Source organism: Oryctolagus cuniculus, chromosome X (assembly GCF_964237555.1).
Source record: "Oryctolagus cuniculus chromosome X, mOryCun1.1, whole genome shotgun sequence".
Lineage (NCBI taxonomy): Eukaryota > Metazoa > Chordata > Mammalia > Lagomorpha > Leporidae > Oryctolagus > Oryctolagus cuniculus.
In genome coordinates this window covers 1,781,284-1,795,285 of record NC_091453.1, presented here as the reverse complement: position 1 = coordinate 1,795,285, position 14,002 = coordinate 1,781,284, and the positions used below count along the sequence as shown (strand labels likewise).

The 14,002-nt window shown below is 43.6% G+C and overlaps 1 protein-coding gene across 2 annotated transcripts in view; it reads left to right on the top strand.

Moving 5' to 3' along the window:
* The window catches only part of CLTRN (collectrin, amino acid transport regulator), a 41,948-nt gene that overhangs the window by 10,915 nt on the left and 17,031 nt on the right, over positions 1 to 14,002 (top strand). For both annotated transcript variants that reach the window (XM_002719875.5, XM_008272379.4), the window contains exon 4: positions 10,338 to 10,451. In XM_002719875.5, the coding sequence (XP_002719921.1) occupies positions 10,338 to 10,451 (114 nt within the window). The remainder of the gene's footprint in view (positions 1 to 10,337; positions 10,452 to 14,002) is intronic.

The window sequence follows — 14,002 nt, the reverse complement described above, 5'->3', positions numbered from 1 at the left end:
TGTGCATATAAAGAATAAAAATAAGAGTGGAGTTTGAGGAAGAAAATAAGCACATGTTATATGTACTTATCTGTATACCCATATTTATTTTAGAATAATCTATCCATATGATTCAAAAATTAAAAGGAAGCATAAAACAAAACACAATTTTGCTCTAAGTAAATGCCACTCTAGTTTTTATAGATTTTTATTAAAAATTTTTTTTCCTTATTTATGCAAGAGAGAGATCCCACTGTTTATTAACTCCCCAAATGCCCCCAGCTCTGGGACTGGGCCAGGCTGAAGTCGAACCAGAAACTCAATCAGGTCTCCCATGTAAGAGGCTGAATTCAATTACTTGAGCCATCACAGGTACTTGCCAGGATTTGCATTAGTAGAAAGCTGAAGTGAGGAGTCAGAGCTGAATATGGAACTCAGGTACTGCAATGTAGGATACAGGCTTTTTAACCGCTGCACTAAAGGGCTATCCCTAAACTTAGAAAACCACATTTATTTTGTGCCATTAGATTGCAGAACTGTGCAGTTCTTTTCATAGCTATTTGTAATTTTTCAGTTCAAATACAGTTATCCCATTACAAAAAATTGAAAAGGAATTTTAAAAAGAAAAAAAATGCTGATTATTTCACAATGCTAACCCCTCCAATAGTCTTTTGGTATTTTCTTCTAGCCCTTCTTGTAAGCAGGTTGTAAACATTGCGATGTTCATAGCACTACTACTTCTTCAGTGTGCCTATATTTCACCTGGCACATGACTATATTAAGTCATGTGTTTCCATTCTTAGGAAAAATTAATTTAAATATGTCACATTTCAGATTAATTTTGAAAAATCATCTTTGAGATGCTTTCCTTCAGAACCTGAGGCACTGTAGGAGTCTATGTGTATCTGATTTAATCTATTTGAAAGGTTTTTTAAATGCAACTGGGCACACAGGATATATAGACGCTTTTCTTATCAGTGCCAGTTGTAAAAACCAAAAAGTGTGAAACTAAACCAGGGGTCAGAGGAAGATTTTCTGGAATGAGTGAAGCAGTATGAATCATGACAGTCCTGTTGTCAGGGCATGAGTGCTGAGGAGGATGTGTTTAAGAGGCTACTCAGGGGCTGGGCTGGATTCCACATGCGCTGCCATGGAGAAGGCTTTGTGCCTGCATAAGCAGGGTTCTTCTATGGGAAAAGGCCCACGCAATGCAAGATGGAACTGAAAAGAGCTTTGTGGAGAGGCTGCCTCTCTGGGGTGTGATGGATGAATGGAAAACAGCAGGAGTTGGGGAATGGGCCAAATTTTAAATCATTTGACTGTTAGGGGTCTTCTGGTGAAACGTGGGGAGAGTGAATTCTCGAGTGTGGCAAACATCCTTTTCTAGGATGTCTTCAGTGATCCCAGTCTAGGACATTGTTTACTTGTCCCCCACCCCTACCTCTGCCATTGTTTATCCACAAATAGTGCAGAAGAATTTGGAGATAACAGGAAGCACAAAGATTGAAACAAATCTATGAATTTAAAAATATTCAAGCAATGAACAGAATGACACACATCTCATTTTCATCCCTTTTACCTAGTCTTGACTACAATATCGTCTGTATCAATTAGTTACCACCAATGGCAGCTTGTTAGCACCTGGAGATGCCTCTTCATATCGGGAAGCCTACTATTAACATCTGTTTGCAGAAGAACCTTGATTGGCTATGGGAGAGGACATGACTTCTAAGACAGGTCCTAGCTGCCTCTACACAAGTCTTGTTGGAGGGCTGACCTGGTCTAGGCACCGTCAGCCCAGGCAGACAGCAGAAGAGAAAACAGGAATCCCTAAGAGAGACACAGATTGCAAGGGGGTGGCCTGCAGAGCCAGCAGTGGCATTTCCACCCCATTCCTGGTAGGACAGGGGCAGGAATGGGTTCCTGTACATGGAGCCGAGGGCACCCAGTCGGGGTGTTCATGTTCGGATTAGCTGGTGCCCACGCCACACTGTTGACTGTGTTTTCCATGATCCCCTTGCCATTTCCCGCCAGCCTCAAGTTAGGCAGAGAAGCACTCCTGGAGAGCGGAGCCATCTACAGGAGGGGAGACCCCCGCCCTGTTATTCCTGGCTGGATGCTCCCAGCTTGCAGACATTGTCAGGGCTCTCTGAAGTCACCACAGGAGCAGCAGCAGCTGAGGTTCTGGGTGCTGGTGTCCTCAGTCATGTGTGCCCACCTCTGAGCTGGAGAAGCCTGAACAAGGCTGGTGGCTTGAGCCACCTGTGTGCTGGCTGAGGAAGGCAGCTTTCTGAGTAGCACGCAGAGGCCACAGAAGGGAGGCTGCTGGGCCCAGAACCAAGTGCAGGGAGAGACAAGGCGGCAGAGCCAGCAGGAGGTACCTGCTGGTGGCAGGGCTGCATCAGGCATGCAGGAGTTCAGCCAGTGCACGTCACCCATGTCGGGGGAGATGCAGGGCAGAGGTCCCCAGGGAGGTCCCCCAGGCCCCCCAGAACACTCTGGACGGAGGGCATGTGGACACCTGCCACGACAAAAAGCTGGGCCTTGTCTTATCTCTCTGACCCCCGGCTCCCTTTCTCATTCCTGGGTGAGTAAGGAGGAGGCATGGGGCAGGCACTGTGTGCAGGAGGAGGTGGAGCGGGCAGGAAAGGACCCTGCCCCTCCGAACTGCTGCAAGGGGAGCGGCTGCATGGCAGAGGCGGCGGGGGGGGGGGGGCAGCTTCCATCATGTTGGTAGGCGCATGTGGGAGCTGGCAGGGACAGGAAAGCCAGGCTGCCTGTTCCAGTTGCTGTTGGGTGGGGTGGGGGGAGCGGGGAGAAAGAGCTGAAAGTGCTCTAAGACAAGGGGCCAAGAAACCTCAGCGTTTTCCTTGGTTGTGGCATGGGAGGCCAGCCTTAAGTCATGCATGTCGAAAGTGTGCTCTGTGCCAGGCGCTGAGATTGACATAATAGGGAAAACCAGATACTGCTCCAGACCGACACCAGAAACCTGGCCTCAGTAGACATTATGGGAAGATGGATTAAATGTGACAGCAAGAAGATGCTCTTTCAACAAGTCATTATTTTCTAGGGTTGATATCATGTACTTTCCTTGCTATTGGATTTTCTTGAAGCAGAATGGAAGATGGACAGAAAAATAAAGCTGAGAGGTCTTTGGTTCCAATAAATCAGGTTTCTTAAGTTTCTCTTATGACTTGAATTGATGTTGGCAACCTGATGTTTTCAACTATTTACAAGAAGATTTAGACAAAGTTTACTGAAACAGTTTCACAGTAATTAGAAAATGTTGAAAGCAATTTCTAAGGAAAATCTGTTAGCTAAGTTCCAAGTTTAGTCTATTTTCCAGGTAAACTGGGATATTTATCTGCCTAGTTTACTCAAATATTGATTTCAGGTAATTTCTTATTTTTATCCAGAGAAGTAGAAGTAGAAACCTAACTCAATCTTGGATTTCTTCCTCTGTTATTCAAGGATAAGTCTTGTGATCTAAAAAGGAACAACATGCTGTTGTATCCATGGTAAGGTAAGGGGATTAACAGTCTTGTGCTTGCAAAACAGCAGCCCAGCTATTATTTAGTCTTTCTGATTTCCAGAAACAAGAGCCTGATTCTTACCACCCCTTGAATACAGTTGGCCCTGTCTGGCTCCGTTGATGAAAAATGGCAGTGGAGCCAATTCTTAGAGAATTAACATTAGAGCAGGGCTTCCCACACTTGAGGAAAGGGAAAGAACATTGTTACCTCTTTTTAGTGATTTGCTTAATGGAGTCACATGTGTATGTGTTAATATAATTTCTTAACAAAAATAGTCAAAATGTCCATGTTTTCAAATAATTCCATCAGATATATACATGTTTAAAATCATGAAAATGTAGGATCTGTATTTATTTGTTCTAATAGCATTTCAAGGTGTTCATTCCATCAAATTCTGTTGTTAAAAGACACCATTCAGGGGCCGGCGCCATGGCTCACTAAGTTAATCCTCCGCCTGCGGTACCGGCATCCCATGTGGGCACCAGGTTCTAGTCCCGGTTGCTCTGCTTCCAGTCCAGTTCTCTGCTGTGGCCCCGGAGGGCAGTGGAGGATGGCCCAGGTGCCTGGGCTCCTGCACCCTCATGGGAGACCAGGAGGAAGCACCTGGCTCCCGGTTTCGGATCAGCGTAGCTCCAGCCGTTGTGGCCATTTGGGGGATGAACCAACGGAAGGAAGACCTTTCTCTCTGTCTCTCTCTCACTGTCTAACCTATCTGTCAAATAGAAAAAAAAAAAGACACACTTCAGCAAGAGCTTGTTGGTTGATAGTTTTCCATTGTGAAGATACTGGTGGACATTCAGTGTAGTCACGTCTGGACGAAGGACCATGGAGAAGTCACACTAATAGGACATAATCTGTCATTGGAAGGAACTTATATTCTTTGTTCCCTTAATAAGTTAACTGCTGAATCTATACAGTCATTCTTCCTGTTACTTCCTCTTTAGCACCATTTCTCCCCTCACATTTGCACTTCTTGGCTGCCCCATCGACAGTATATTCAGTATTCTTTTTGTAGAGCATTCTCTGTGCTAGCATGTTATCTCAGCATTTGTAGTTGGGTAAACAGTTTGGGGGAAGTAATCCCCTTCCTTCACTGCCTCCTTTTTCTGTTTTTGCAGTCCTGACCCAAGTAACTTACTCAGTTTTTCTCCCCTGGAAAGGGTCAGAAATAGTGAGGTGTTGACTTTGTTTCATCCATCCACACATTTACCGGTCATGTGGTAAGTATCCACATGGGCCACTCTTCAGAAACACAGGGGCTTAGAGATCATTCAGTTAGAATGGGAGCCAGGATTAGACACCCTCTTTTTTTAAAGATTTATTTTATTTATTTGAAAGGCAGAGTTACAGAGAGGCAGAGGCACAGAGAGACAGAGTTCTTCCATCCGCTGGTTCACTCCCCAGATGGCCACAATGGCCAGAACTGAGCCGATCCGAAGCCAGGAGCAAGGAGCTTCCTCCAGGTCTCCCACGTGGATGCAGGGGCCCAAGGACTTGGGCCATCCTCCACTGCTTTCCCAGGCCATAGCAGAGAGCTGGATCGGAAGTGGAGCAGCCAGGACTTGAACCAGTACCCATATGGGATGCCAGCACTGCAAGTGGTAGCTTTACCCGTTATACCTCATTGCCAGCCCGTAGAGACCCTCTTGACAAAGACTTTGGACAAAACATATGAAATCTGTAAGTCCTTTGCCCTGCCTATGTCCTGGATCTATTCTCATATCGGGCATGGAACTTTCTGTATATGCTGGCATCCTGAAAGCTATTGGCTTCTATGTTGGTTTTCAGTGTGCTGGTGGCCTTGAGACACTGAAATTGTTCCTCACTGTTCTGAGCAAGACTAAACTGCACCTGATACTATGGGAGGGTTCATGGAATCTAAATGCCCTTGCAGTAGGAATTCTTCCATATTAGCTAGTCAAGGTGGGCTCTCAGAAAATATTCATAAATGAATGAAGTATATTTACCATTCTGTCTCTGAAACCAAGAGATTGCCTGTGGGCAAATAAATAAACAAATCTTTAAAAAAGAGAGAGAGAGAGGATAAGAGAGAACAAACATGGTGCAAGGCTCAGGACATCCCCCCCATAACATTCCCACCCTAAATGCCAGCAGCATCCCTCATTGACATACTACGAACTTAAACCCTTCCTAGTAATTCATGTACATTAAAATGACTTGTCTTCAGTCATTTGGCAGGTAATAAACTTCAAAATAATAGTTTACTTTTGAGAGTTGCAATCATAGATTTTTTTTCTATCTAAAAATAACTGCCTCCATTGAAAATGTAGAGTTTAGTATGTTCAGCAATAATTTTAGTCTTCTGGACATATTTATTTCTTTTTTAAGAGTTATTTATTTATTAGAAAGACAAAGTTACAGAGAGAGAGAGAGCAAGAGAGGCGGGGGGGGGGGGGGAGATCGAGATCTTCCATCCACTGGTTCACTCTGCAGATGGCCAGAATGGCCAACGCTGGGAGCCACATCCAGGTCTCCCATGTAGGTGGCAGGGCCCAAACACTTGGGCCATCTTCTGCTGCTTTTCTCAGGTAATTGTCAAGGAGCTGATCAGAAGTGGGGCAATCTGGGGGCCCAATGCTGTGGCATAATAGGATAAGCCTCTGCCTGCAGTGCCGACATCCCATATAGGCGCCAGTTCATGTCTCGGCTGCTACTCTTCCAATCCAGCTCTCTGATTATGGCCTGGGAAAGCAGTGGAAGGTGACTCAAGTACTTAGGCCCCTGTACCCACATGGTAGACCTGGAAGAAGCTCCTGGCTCCTGGCTTTGGATTGGCTTAGCTCTTGCCATTGTGGCCATTTGGGGAGTGAATCAGCAGATGGAAGACCTCTCTCTCTCTCTCTCTCTCTCTCTCTCTAAATCTGCCTTTCAAATAAATAAATAAAATCTTTTTTAAAGACAGAGAATTATTCCACCTGCTGCTTCACTCCTCAAATGGGCACAATGACCAGTGCTGGGCCAGGCCAAAGCTAGGAGCCAGGAGATTCTTCCCGGTCTCCCATGTGGGTATAGGGACCCAAGCACTTGGTCCATCCTCTGCTGCTTTCCCAGGCACAGTAGCAGAGAGCTGGATTGGAAGTGGAGCAGCCAGGACTTGAACCCGCACCCATATGGGATGCCAGCTCAGTAGGCCATGGCCTTAGCATGCTACTGACCCCAATAAATAAAATCTTTTTTTTTTTTTAAAAAAAAAAGAAGTGGAACAGCTGGGCAGTGGTTTTACCCACTACACCACGAGGCCAGCCCTAGTTAATGTTTTAATTTTGGCTAGTTTTAAAACACTAGTTTATTTTAAACAATTTTGTATTTCCTAATTTAGTAAAGAATAAATATCAGTCACACCTCAAATATGAGTAAAAATGAGAATAAATATGAGTCACACCTCAAAGATTCTACAAAATGTGTGCATTTTTTTTTTTTTTTTTGACAAGCATGTGCTACATCATTTTGATCATCTTTATATTTGACTTGTGTTGTAAAATGGCACTTTTTGGGAATTTGCGCTTGACTGTTACTGCCAGTAGAGGTCACTGTCCCTCAGTGATTGTCCACCAGTGTGTTTCTTTTTTTTTTACTTCCTACCCTAGGGATTATTTGGCAATGCCTGGAAACATTATTCACTCACAACAGGAGGCTGCGACTGGCACCTAGTGGGTAGGGACCAGGAATGCTGCTAAAATGCTACAAGGCACAGGACCACCCCCACAACACAGAATGATCTGGCTTTAAATGTCAACAGTGCCAGGGCCAGCATTGTGGCCTAGCATGTTAAGCCTCCACCTGTGATGGTGGCATCTCAAATGGGCACCAATTCGAGACCTGGCCTGGCCCATTGTGGCCATTTGGGGAGTGAACCAGTGGATGGAAGATCTCTCTCTGTCTCTCTCTCTCTGTGTGAATCTGCCTTTCAAATAAATACTAAATAAATCTTATCTAAAAAAAATTTTTTTTTGACAGGCAGAGTGGACAGTGAAAGAGAGAGACAGAGAGAAAGGTCTTCCTTTTGCCGTTGGTTCACCCTCCAGTGGCTGCCGCGGCCAGCGCGCTGTAGCCAGCGCACCGCGCTGATCCAATGGCAGGAGCCAGGTACTTATCCTGGTCTCCCATGGGGTGCAGGGCCCAAGCACTTGGGCCATCCTCCACTGGCCATCCTCCACTGGCCACAGCAGAGAGCTGGCCTGGAAGAGGGGCAAGCAGGACAGAATCTGGCGCCCCGACCGGGACTAGAACCTGGTGTGCCGGTGCCGCAAGGCGGAGGATTAGCCTAGTGAGCCGTGGCACCGGCCTAAATAAATCTTATTTTAAAAAGTCAGCAGCTAAGCTGGAGAAACCATGGTAGAGTCATCAATAGAAAGAACATGACAATCTCTATAATAAAGCTGTCTATTATTATTTTGATTGAAAACAAGACCAAATATTTACCTATAAAACTGGCACATGGGAAGCAGGGAGCAGCCAGGAGTGGGTTGGCAGGGGGAAGGGCAAGTGTCCTTCTATGGGCAATCTCTTTAGGCTGGGCTCTTAGGGTAAGGAGATTGGGTCTGGGGTGGCAGATCTGTCAGCTTCAGTAGAAACAAGCAACCTGGTGGCTCAGTGACTCATGGGACAGAACATGAGTCAGTAGGATGTGAATCTTAGGAGGTAGTAGTGGAGCCCTGACTCTTAGGAGCCAAGGTGGGCCGGCAGGCTGGGGTGCTCATGAGTGGATGGCCCCTTGGCTCTTGTAGTTAAGGCTCTGTGACTTTGTTCTGGGCTGGCCTGGCTCTTGCAGCACCAGGGCAGTCTACAGAGAAGGCTGAGGGAAGCTGGACAGCAGCCCTGGCCCTTCTCCTCCTGCCATACTTAGTTGCCTGGGAAAAGACACTCCTGTTCTGCTGCTGGGATCTGACTATGTACCAAGGCAGGGAACCACTCCCTTTCTGGTCACAGACTTGAAGACAGATGGCCTGAGTGCTGGGCTCTATATCTTTCTCTAGGTGTCTGGTGTCGCAGACCAAAGAAGCCATGGAACATCCAAACTTTGGGCCCGTGGCCCTCCAAATCCTGCCATAGTCACAGCCAGACAGTGTGGTGGGGAAGCATCAGGTCATACTGGCGGTTCTGCTGCACATGGAAATCTTTGCAGGGCTCCTGAGCTTGACAGCAGTGAGCAGACCTGGATGGCAAAGTCTGGTGCTGCTGGGCAGTGGGGGTGGCAGCAGGGCCTCGGGCATGCCTGGGTACCTGATCAGACATCTGCTCAGGTAGAGGTCCGTGTGGCAGATCACTTTGGAACAGCAGATTCAAGTTGCAGCAGTTCCCCAAGTATGTGGTTGTAGCTAGAGGCAAAGTTCCTAGGGTTCTGATGACCTTTGATTTTAGGGCTTCAGGCACAGGGTACCCTCTGCCCAAGGGATCCTGCGTGAGCCAGGCCCATACTCTGCAGACTCAGGGACATCGCTAGGCCCAGCAGCAGCTGTGGAGTTGGGGACATCCCATGGTATTTGGAGGACACAGGAAGCTCTGGCCTGTGTCCTTCCCACTGCTCGTCTCCCTGTGTAGCCATCTACAGAGGGTGCTGTCTCAACAAACAGCACATACTTGAGTGCTCTTGTAAGGAAAAACAAATCACGAATTTACTCTTCTGTGCATATGTAATGTGTCATTCTTCTGGGATGTTATACTAATGTCACTTTTCTCAATTTAACGCTTAAGTAAATGGCAAAAGCCATCCAAGGATTATGTTTTAGTATAAGCAGCGCTGATTTTTTGTGGACTCTCCAATAGTTTTCAGCTTTCATGCATCCATGCTTAGATTATCTTCTCTTTGAACACTAATGCCGGTCCTCTCCTTCTATTTCTACCAGAAATCTTGGAGAGAGGCACATTTCCATTAATAGAAAAGTTCTAACTTCAGAAATAAACTGTCCAAGAGCTACTGGGTAATTGATTATAGTTCTTAGGCTTGGAGGTGTGTTCAAGGTGATGTAAAAGAAACTGTGCTTGAGAAGTGTTTGCGCAGAAGTACACACAAAGCACCTGTGAGCTGGTTGCAGTGGTGGGATTAGGGGGGAACAGAAGTAGAGATGGACAGATCCAATACCAAATCAAGAGCAAGCAACAGATTGTGTCTGGATCTGAGAGGTGGGAGGCTTAATGGACAGGGTGCTAAAAAGACATTAATAAGGAAATGCTCAAGGTCTCTCTGGTTCAGTGGGGCCATGATGGAGACATCAGGGGCTGTCAGCCACTAGCTGATGGAGAATGAGGTCCTTAACACCTTCCATTGACCAATTTTTTTTTTTTAAATGAGAAGTTCCTATATAATTTTCTCCTTACTAAGACATTCTTTCAGAGCCAGTGCAGTGTCACAGCAGGTAAAGCCACTGCCTATAGCGCTGACATCCCATATGGGCACAGGTTCAAGTTCTGGCTGCTCCACTTCTGATTCAGCTCCCTACTAATGCACCTGTAAAAGCAGTAGAAGATAGCCCAAGTACTTGAGTTTCCGCTACCCATGTGGGAGACCCTGATGAAGCTCCTGGCTCCTGGCTTTGGCCTGGACCAGCCCCGGCTGTTGCAGCCATTTGGGGAGTGAACCAGCAAATGAAAGGTATCTCTCTCTCTCTGTCTGTCTGCACTCTCCCTCTTTCTCTGTAACTCTGACTTTCAAATAAAAAAAAAAAAGACGTTCCTTCATAATGGTAGACATTTTTAAACATAGCAAAAACACTTCTTAAGGTGCTAGTAGCATCAGAGTGAATGATTTAATGTTATTTGGGATGATATTCTTATAATGTATTTTTTTCTTTCCATTGTCTGCAGAATTTCCCATGTCCTACTTTGCAATGTAACCCAGAGAGTGTCATTCTGGTTTGTGGTTACAGACCCTTCAAAAAATCACACTATTCCTGCTGTTGAAGTACAGTCGGCCATAAGGTAATGCCCCTAAATATGACCTCTACTTGTCTATAATGTTGATTAATTCAGTTGTTCTTGTAGATACTGGATAGTTCTCTCTCTGCTCCCCGTACTATTCATTTATTAAGATGTAAAGATTGTCATTTTGTTATTTTCTATTAGAGATGAGTATAGATTGGTGATTTCATGCAGGGGCAATTTTGTTTTTGAGGAGTCATTTGACAGTGTCTGGAGATATTTGGTAATGTTTGGAAATGTTTTTGTTGTCATAACTAGGTGGAAGTAGGGGTGTGCCACCAGCATCAAGTAAGCAGAACTAGGGATGCTGCAAAATATCCTACTATGCAAAGGACAGTTCTCCACAACAAAAAATTATTTGACCCAGGATGTAAATAGTGCTGTGGTGGAGAAGCCTGGTTGAAATATTAGCTAAGAATGTTTAGTATTGTCTTCTTTTGGCAAGAACCCCTTTTATGACACTGTTGGGTCGTGGTTCACCATAAGAACTTTGGAGCATGAACTCTTAGATTTTAAATTCTGGATTTGCCTCTTGCTAAATATTTGAATACAAACAAATTACTTACCCTCTATTTGTTTTCCTCTCATCATCTATAGAACATTAAAAAGTATAGTTCCCCTTTCTTATGGTTGCTGAAAAGATTAAATGAGTTCATAAATGTAAAGTTTTGAGGGACATGTTGTACCTTTGATTTTTACTTTAATACCAAGATAGACATTCACATATTTGGACCTCTAGGGACTTACATTCTTCACTCAATGTACAATCTTTACATTTTTTAATCAAAGGTAAAATCATTACTTTCATTCAAATTAAAAAATAAATACTGTCAAAAATTTTATTATGTCACTAATGAGGTAACTAGTCAAGACCGTAAAACCACTTCAAAGGAGACTTCAAGGAACCATATATGTATACCAATGAGGAGTAGCAAAATGCACTCACAAAAAGTTGCATCAGTCTGTCAGGCAGTACCCAGTCATTTTTCATCAGACACAATTCATTTGTTATGCTAAGGACAAGAATCATTTATATTATGTTGGTTTTCTAGAACTTATAAATTTGCAAAGTAGCTCAGACACAACAAGATGTAGAAATTTTCCACAAAAAAAAGTACTAGGAAGGATACCAAATAAAAAAGTAGCAAATCTAGTAATTTTTTGTCTTTGTAAGTCTTTCACAATTTTTCCTAACAGTTAACCACCTCCTCTCATTGTGAGGCTAACAAACTTTCCAATGTGAAACAAATTATTTACTTCCAAAAAGCAGAGGAAACAATTCATTTTTATTTCAATTAATGCATACTTTATGTGTATTAGAACTTCGAATAATGCAGGTGATTGATGTTGGACAAAGATATATTACAAGAATGAGTTCAGGAAATCAACTGTTTTCTGAAAAAGAAAGAACAAGGCAGAGTAACTCTACCTACAAAAGACTTACAAGTTGCTGAAAAGCATATTATTCACTTTATCAAGGACAAATACTTATTGAAAGAAATCATTTACTTTCTGTAAACTATTAACACTTAAGATAACGAGTATATAATAACATGTCAAAGGTTTTTGTGGACAATCATCTACTTCTCTTGCTGCAGCAAATGCACTAAGGATCTATACCAATGGGAAATGGTTTAATCTGCTCTAAGAAGAAGGTTAGAACTAAATTGTTTCTGCACTTTTGCTACTAAAAATACTGTTAAGACCCACTACTTAGGTAGCAAGAATTTGAAGTATCATATTTCATGTGAAAAGCAATTTTATTCAAGTCTTGCAATCTGGAAAGGCTGGAAGCAAAATGAAGATGCCATGGTTAAGCGAGGGTTCAGCTGATGTGAGGAGGAAGAATGAGTGTTTGGGGTGAAGGTTGTGGAAGTCGATGAATATATTCACAACAAAGTGGGTCCTTGCAGGAAAAACTATTTGGAGGGTGAGAATGGTCAATAGAATAAGAATTTATGTTAGGTAATGAGAATGGTACAGGATAAGATGAAAATAAAGTAAAACATAGCAAGAGGGAAGGATAGAGTGAAAAAAACGGAGCTGGCCCCTAGAGGGCAAGGTAATGGGAATTTCAAAACTGAAGAATCTATGTGGTTGGGCAAATAATACTTGCTCTTCCTAATATTTCCACAATTCCTTCTGGTTTACAAGGCAAGTGCTTATGCAAGTGTGACATTTAATACTAATACTGATTATTTTGGGTGATTATTATTGTCCCTGGTTTATAGATGAGAAAACTGAGGCTCAGAGAAATTAATATTGAAATGACAAAGAGGGAGGACTTGGAACTACGCATATTGCCACCAGGTCCAGTGATTTTTCCTCTTTACTAGAATTTTCACACCTATGGAATGAGACAAGGAGATGATCAGCTGGTTCTGAGAAGTCTTTTGCAGCTGTTTTGTGAAGGCCTGACCTGATTCAGTGACCCTTTTGTTTTTTTGTTTTGTTTTGTTTTGTTTTTTGAATGAAACCCTGTCTTTCTTTCTTTCTTTTTTTTTAATTTGACAGGTAGAGTTATAAACAGAGAGAGAGAGAGAGAGAGTGAGAAAGGTCTTCCTTCCATTGATTCACTCCCCAAATGGCCGCTAGGGCCGGCACTGCACTGATCCGAAGCCAGGAGCCAGGTGCTTCTCCTGGTCTCCCATGGGGTGCAGGGCCCAAGCACTTGGGCCATCCTCCACTGCACTCCCAGGCCACAGCAGAGAGCTGGACTGGAAGAGGAGCAACCGGGACAGAATCCAGTGCCCCATCCAGGACTAGAACCCAGTGTGCCGGCGCCACAGGCTGAGGATTAGCCTAGTGAGCCATAGTGGGGCCCCTCAGTGACCCTTTTGGCTGAAAGATATCCATAGTCACTGATACCAATTGGGGGTTGCAGTTGATGGTGGAGATTTAATCAGCCCTGAGCTAGAACTTCCAATCAGCCTGAAAGGAGATAGAGCACATTCCCAACCCAAAGTGAGAAAATAGCAAAGGACTAAACAACCAGGAAGACAGAAAGAGAACTCACAATAACATTGCATTATTCTCTGAGTTATAGCTTAGCAGTAGAGTTCATTATTTTGTGGAAAGTTTTGTGTTCCCAGATTATCAGTATTAGGTTATGAAAAATGAAAACATTCCATAGTTTGATAAAACATGACATTTAAATGATCCTTTGCTGTAGATTATCTGGCTGGGGTTCTCTTTCACATCCACAAATAATCATGCCTCAGCAGAGGTTTATTTGTTAAAGGAGGTCTTCCTTGATGGCCTGGTGCTGGTCTGCAGAGATGCTCAAGCTATTTCTCACAGACTGTAGCCAAGTGCCTAGGAAACACTGAAATGTGGCTAATCCAAAATGTGGTGTCCTCTATCAGTAAAATACACATCAAATTTCTAAAAGATTTAGTACGAGATAAAATGTGAACCAATTCATATTTTATTATATTTCCTTGGCTATATTGGATGAAGAATACATTATTAAAATTACTTATGCTTTTTTTAGTACAGTTACTAGGACATTATTTAAAAAATTTATATCTCAAGAGCACATATTCAATTTT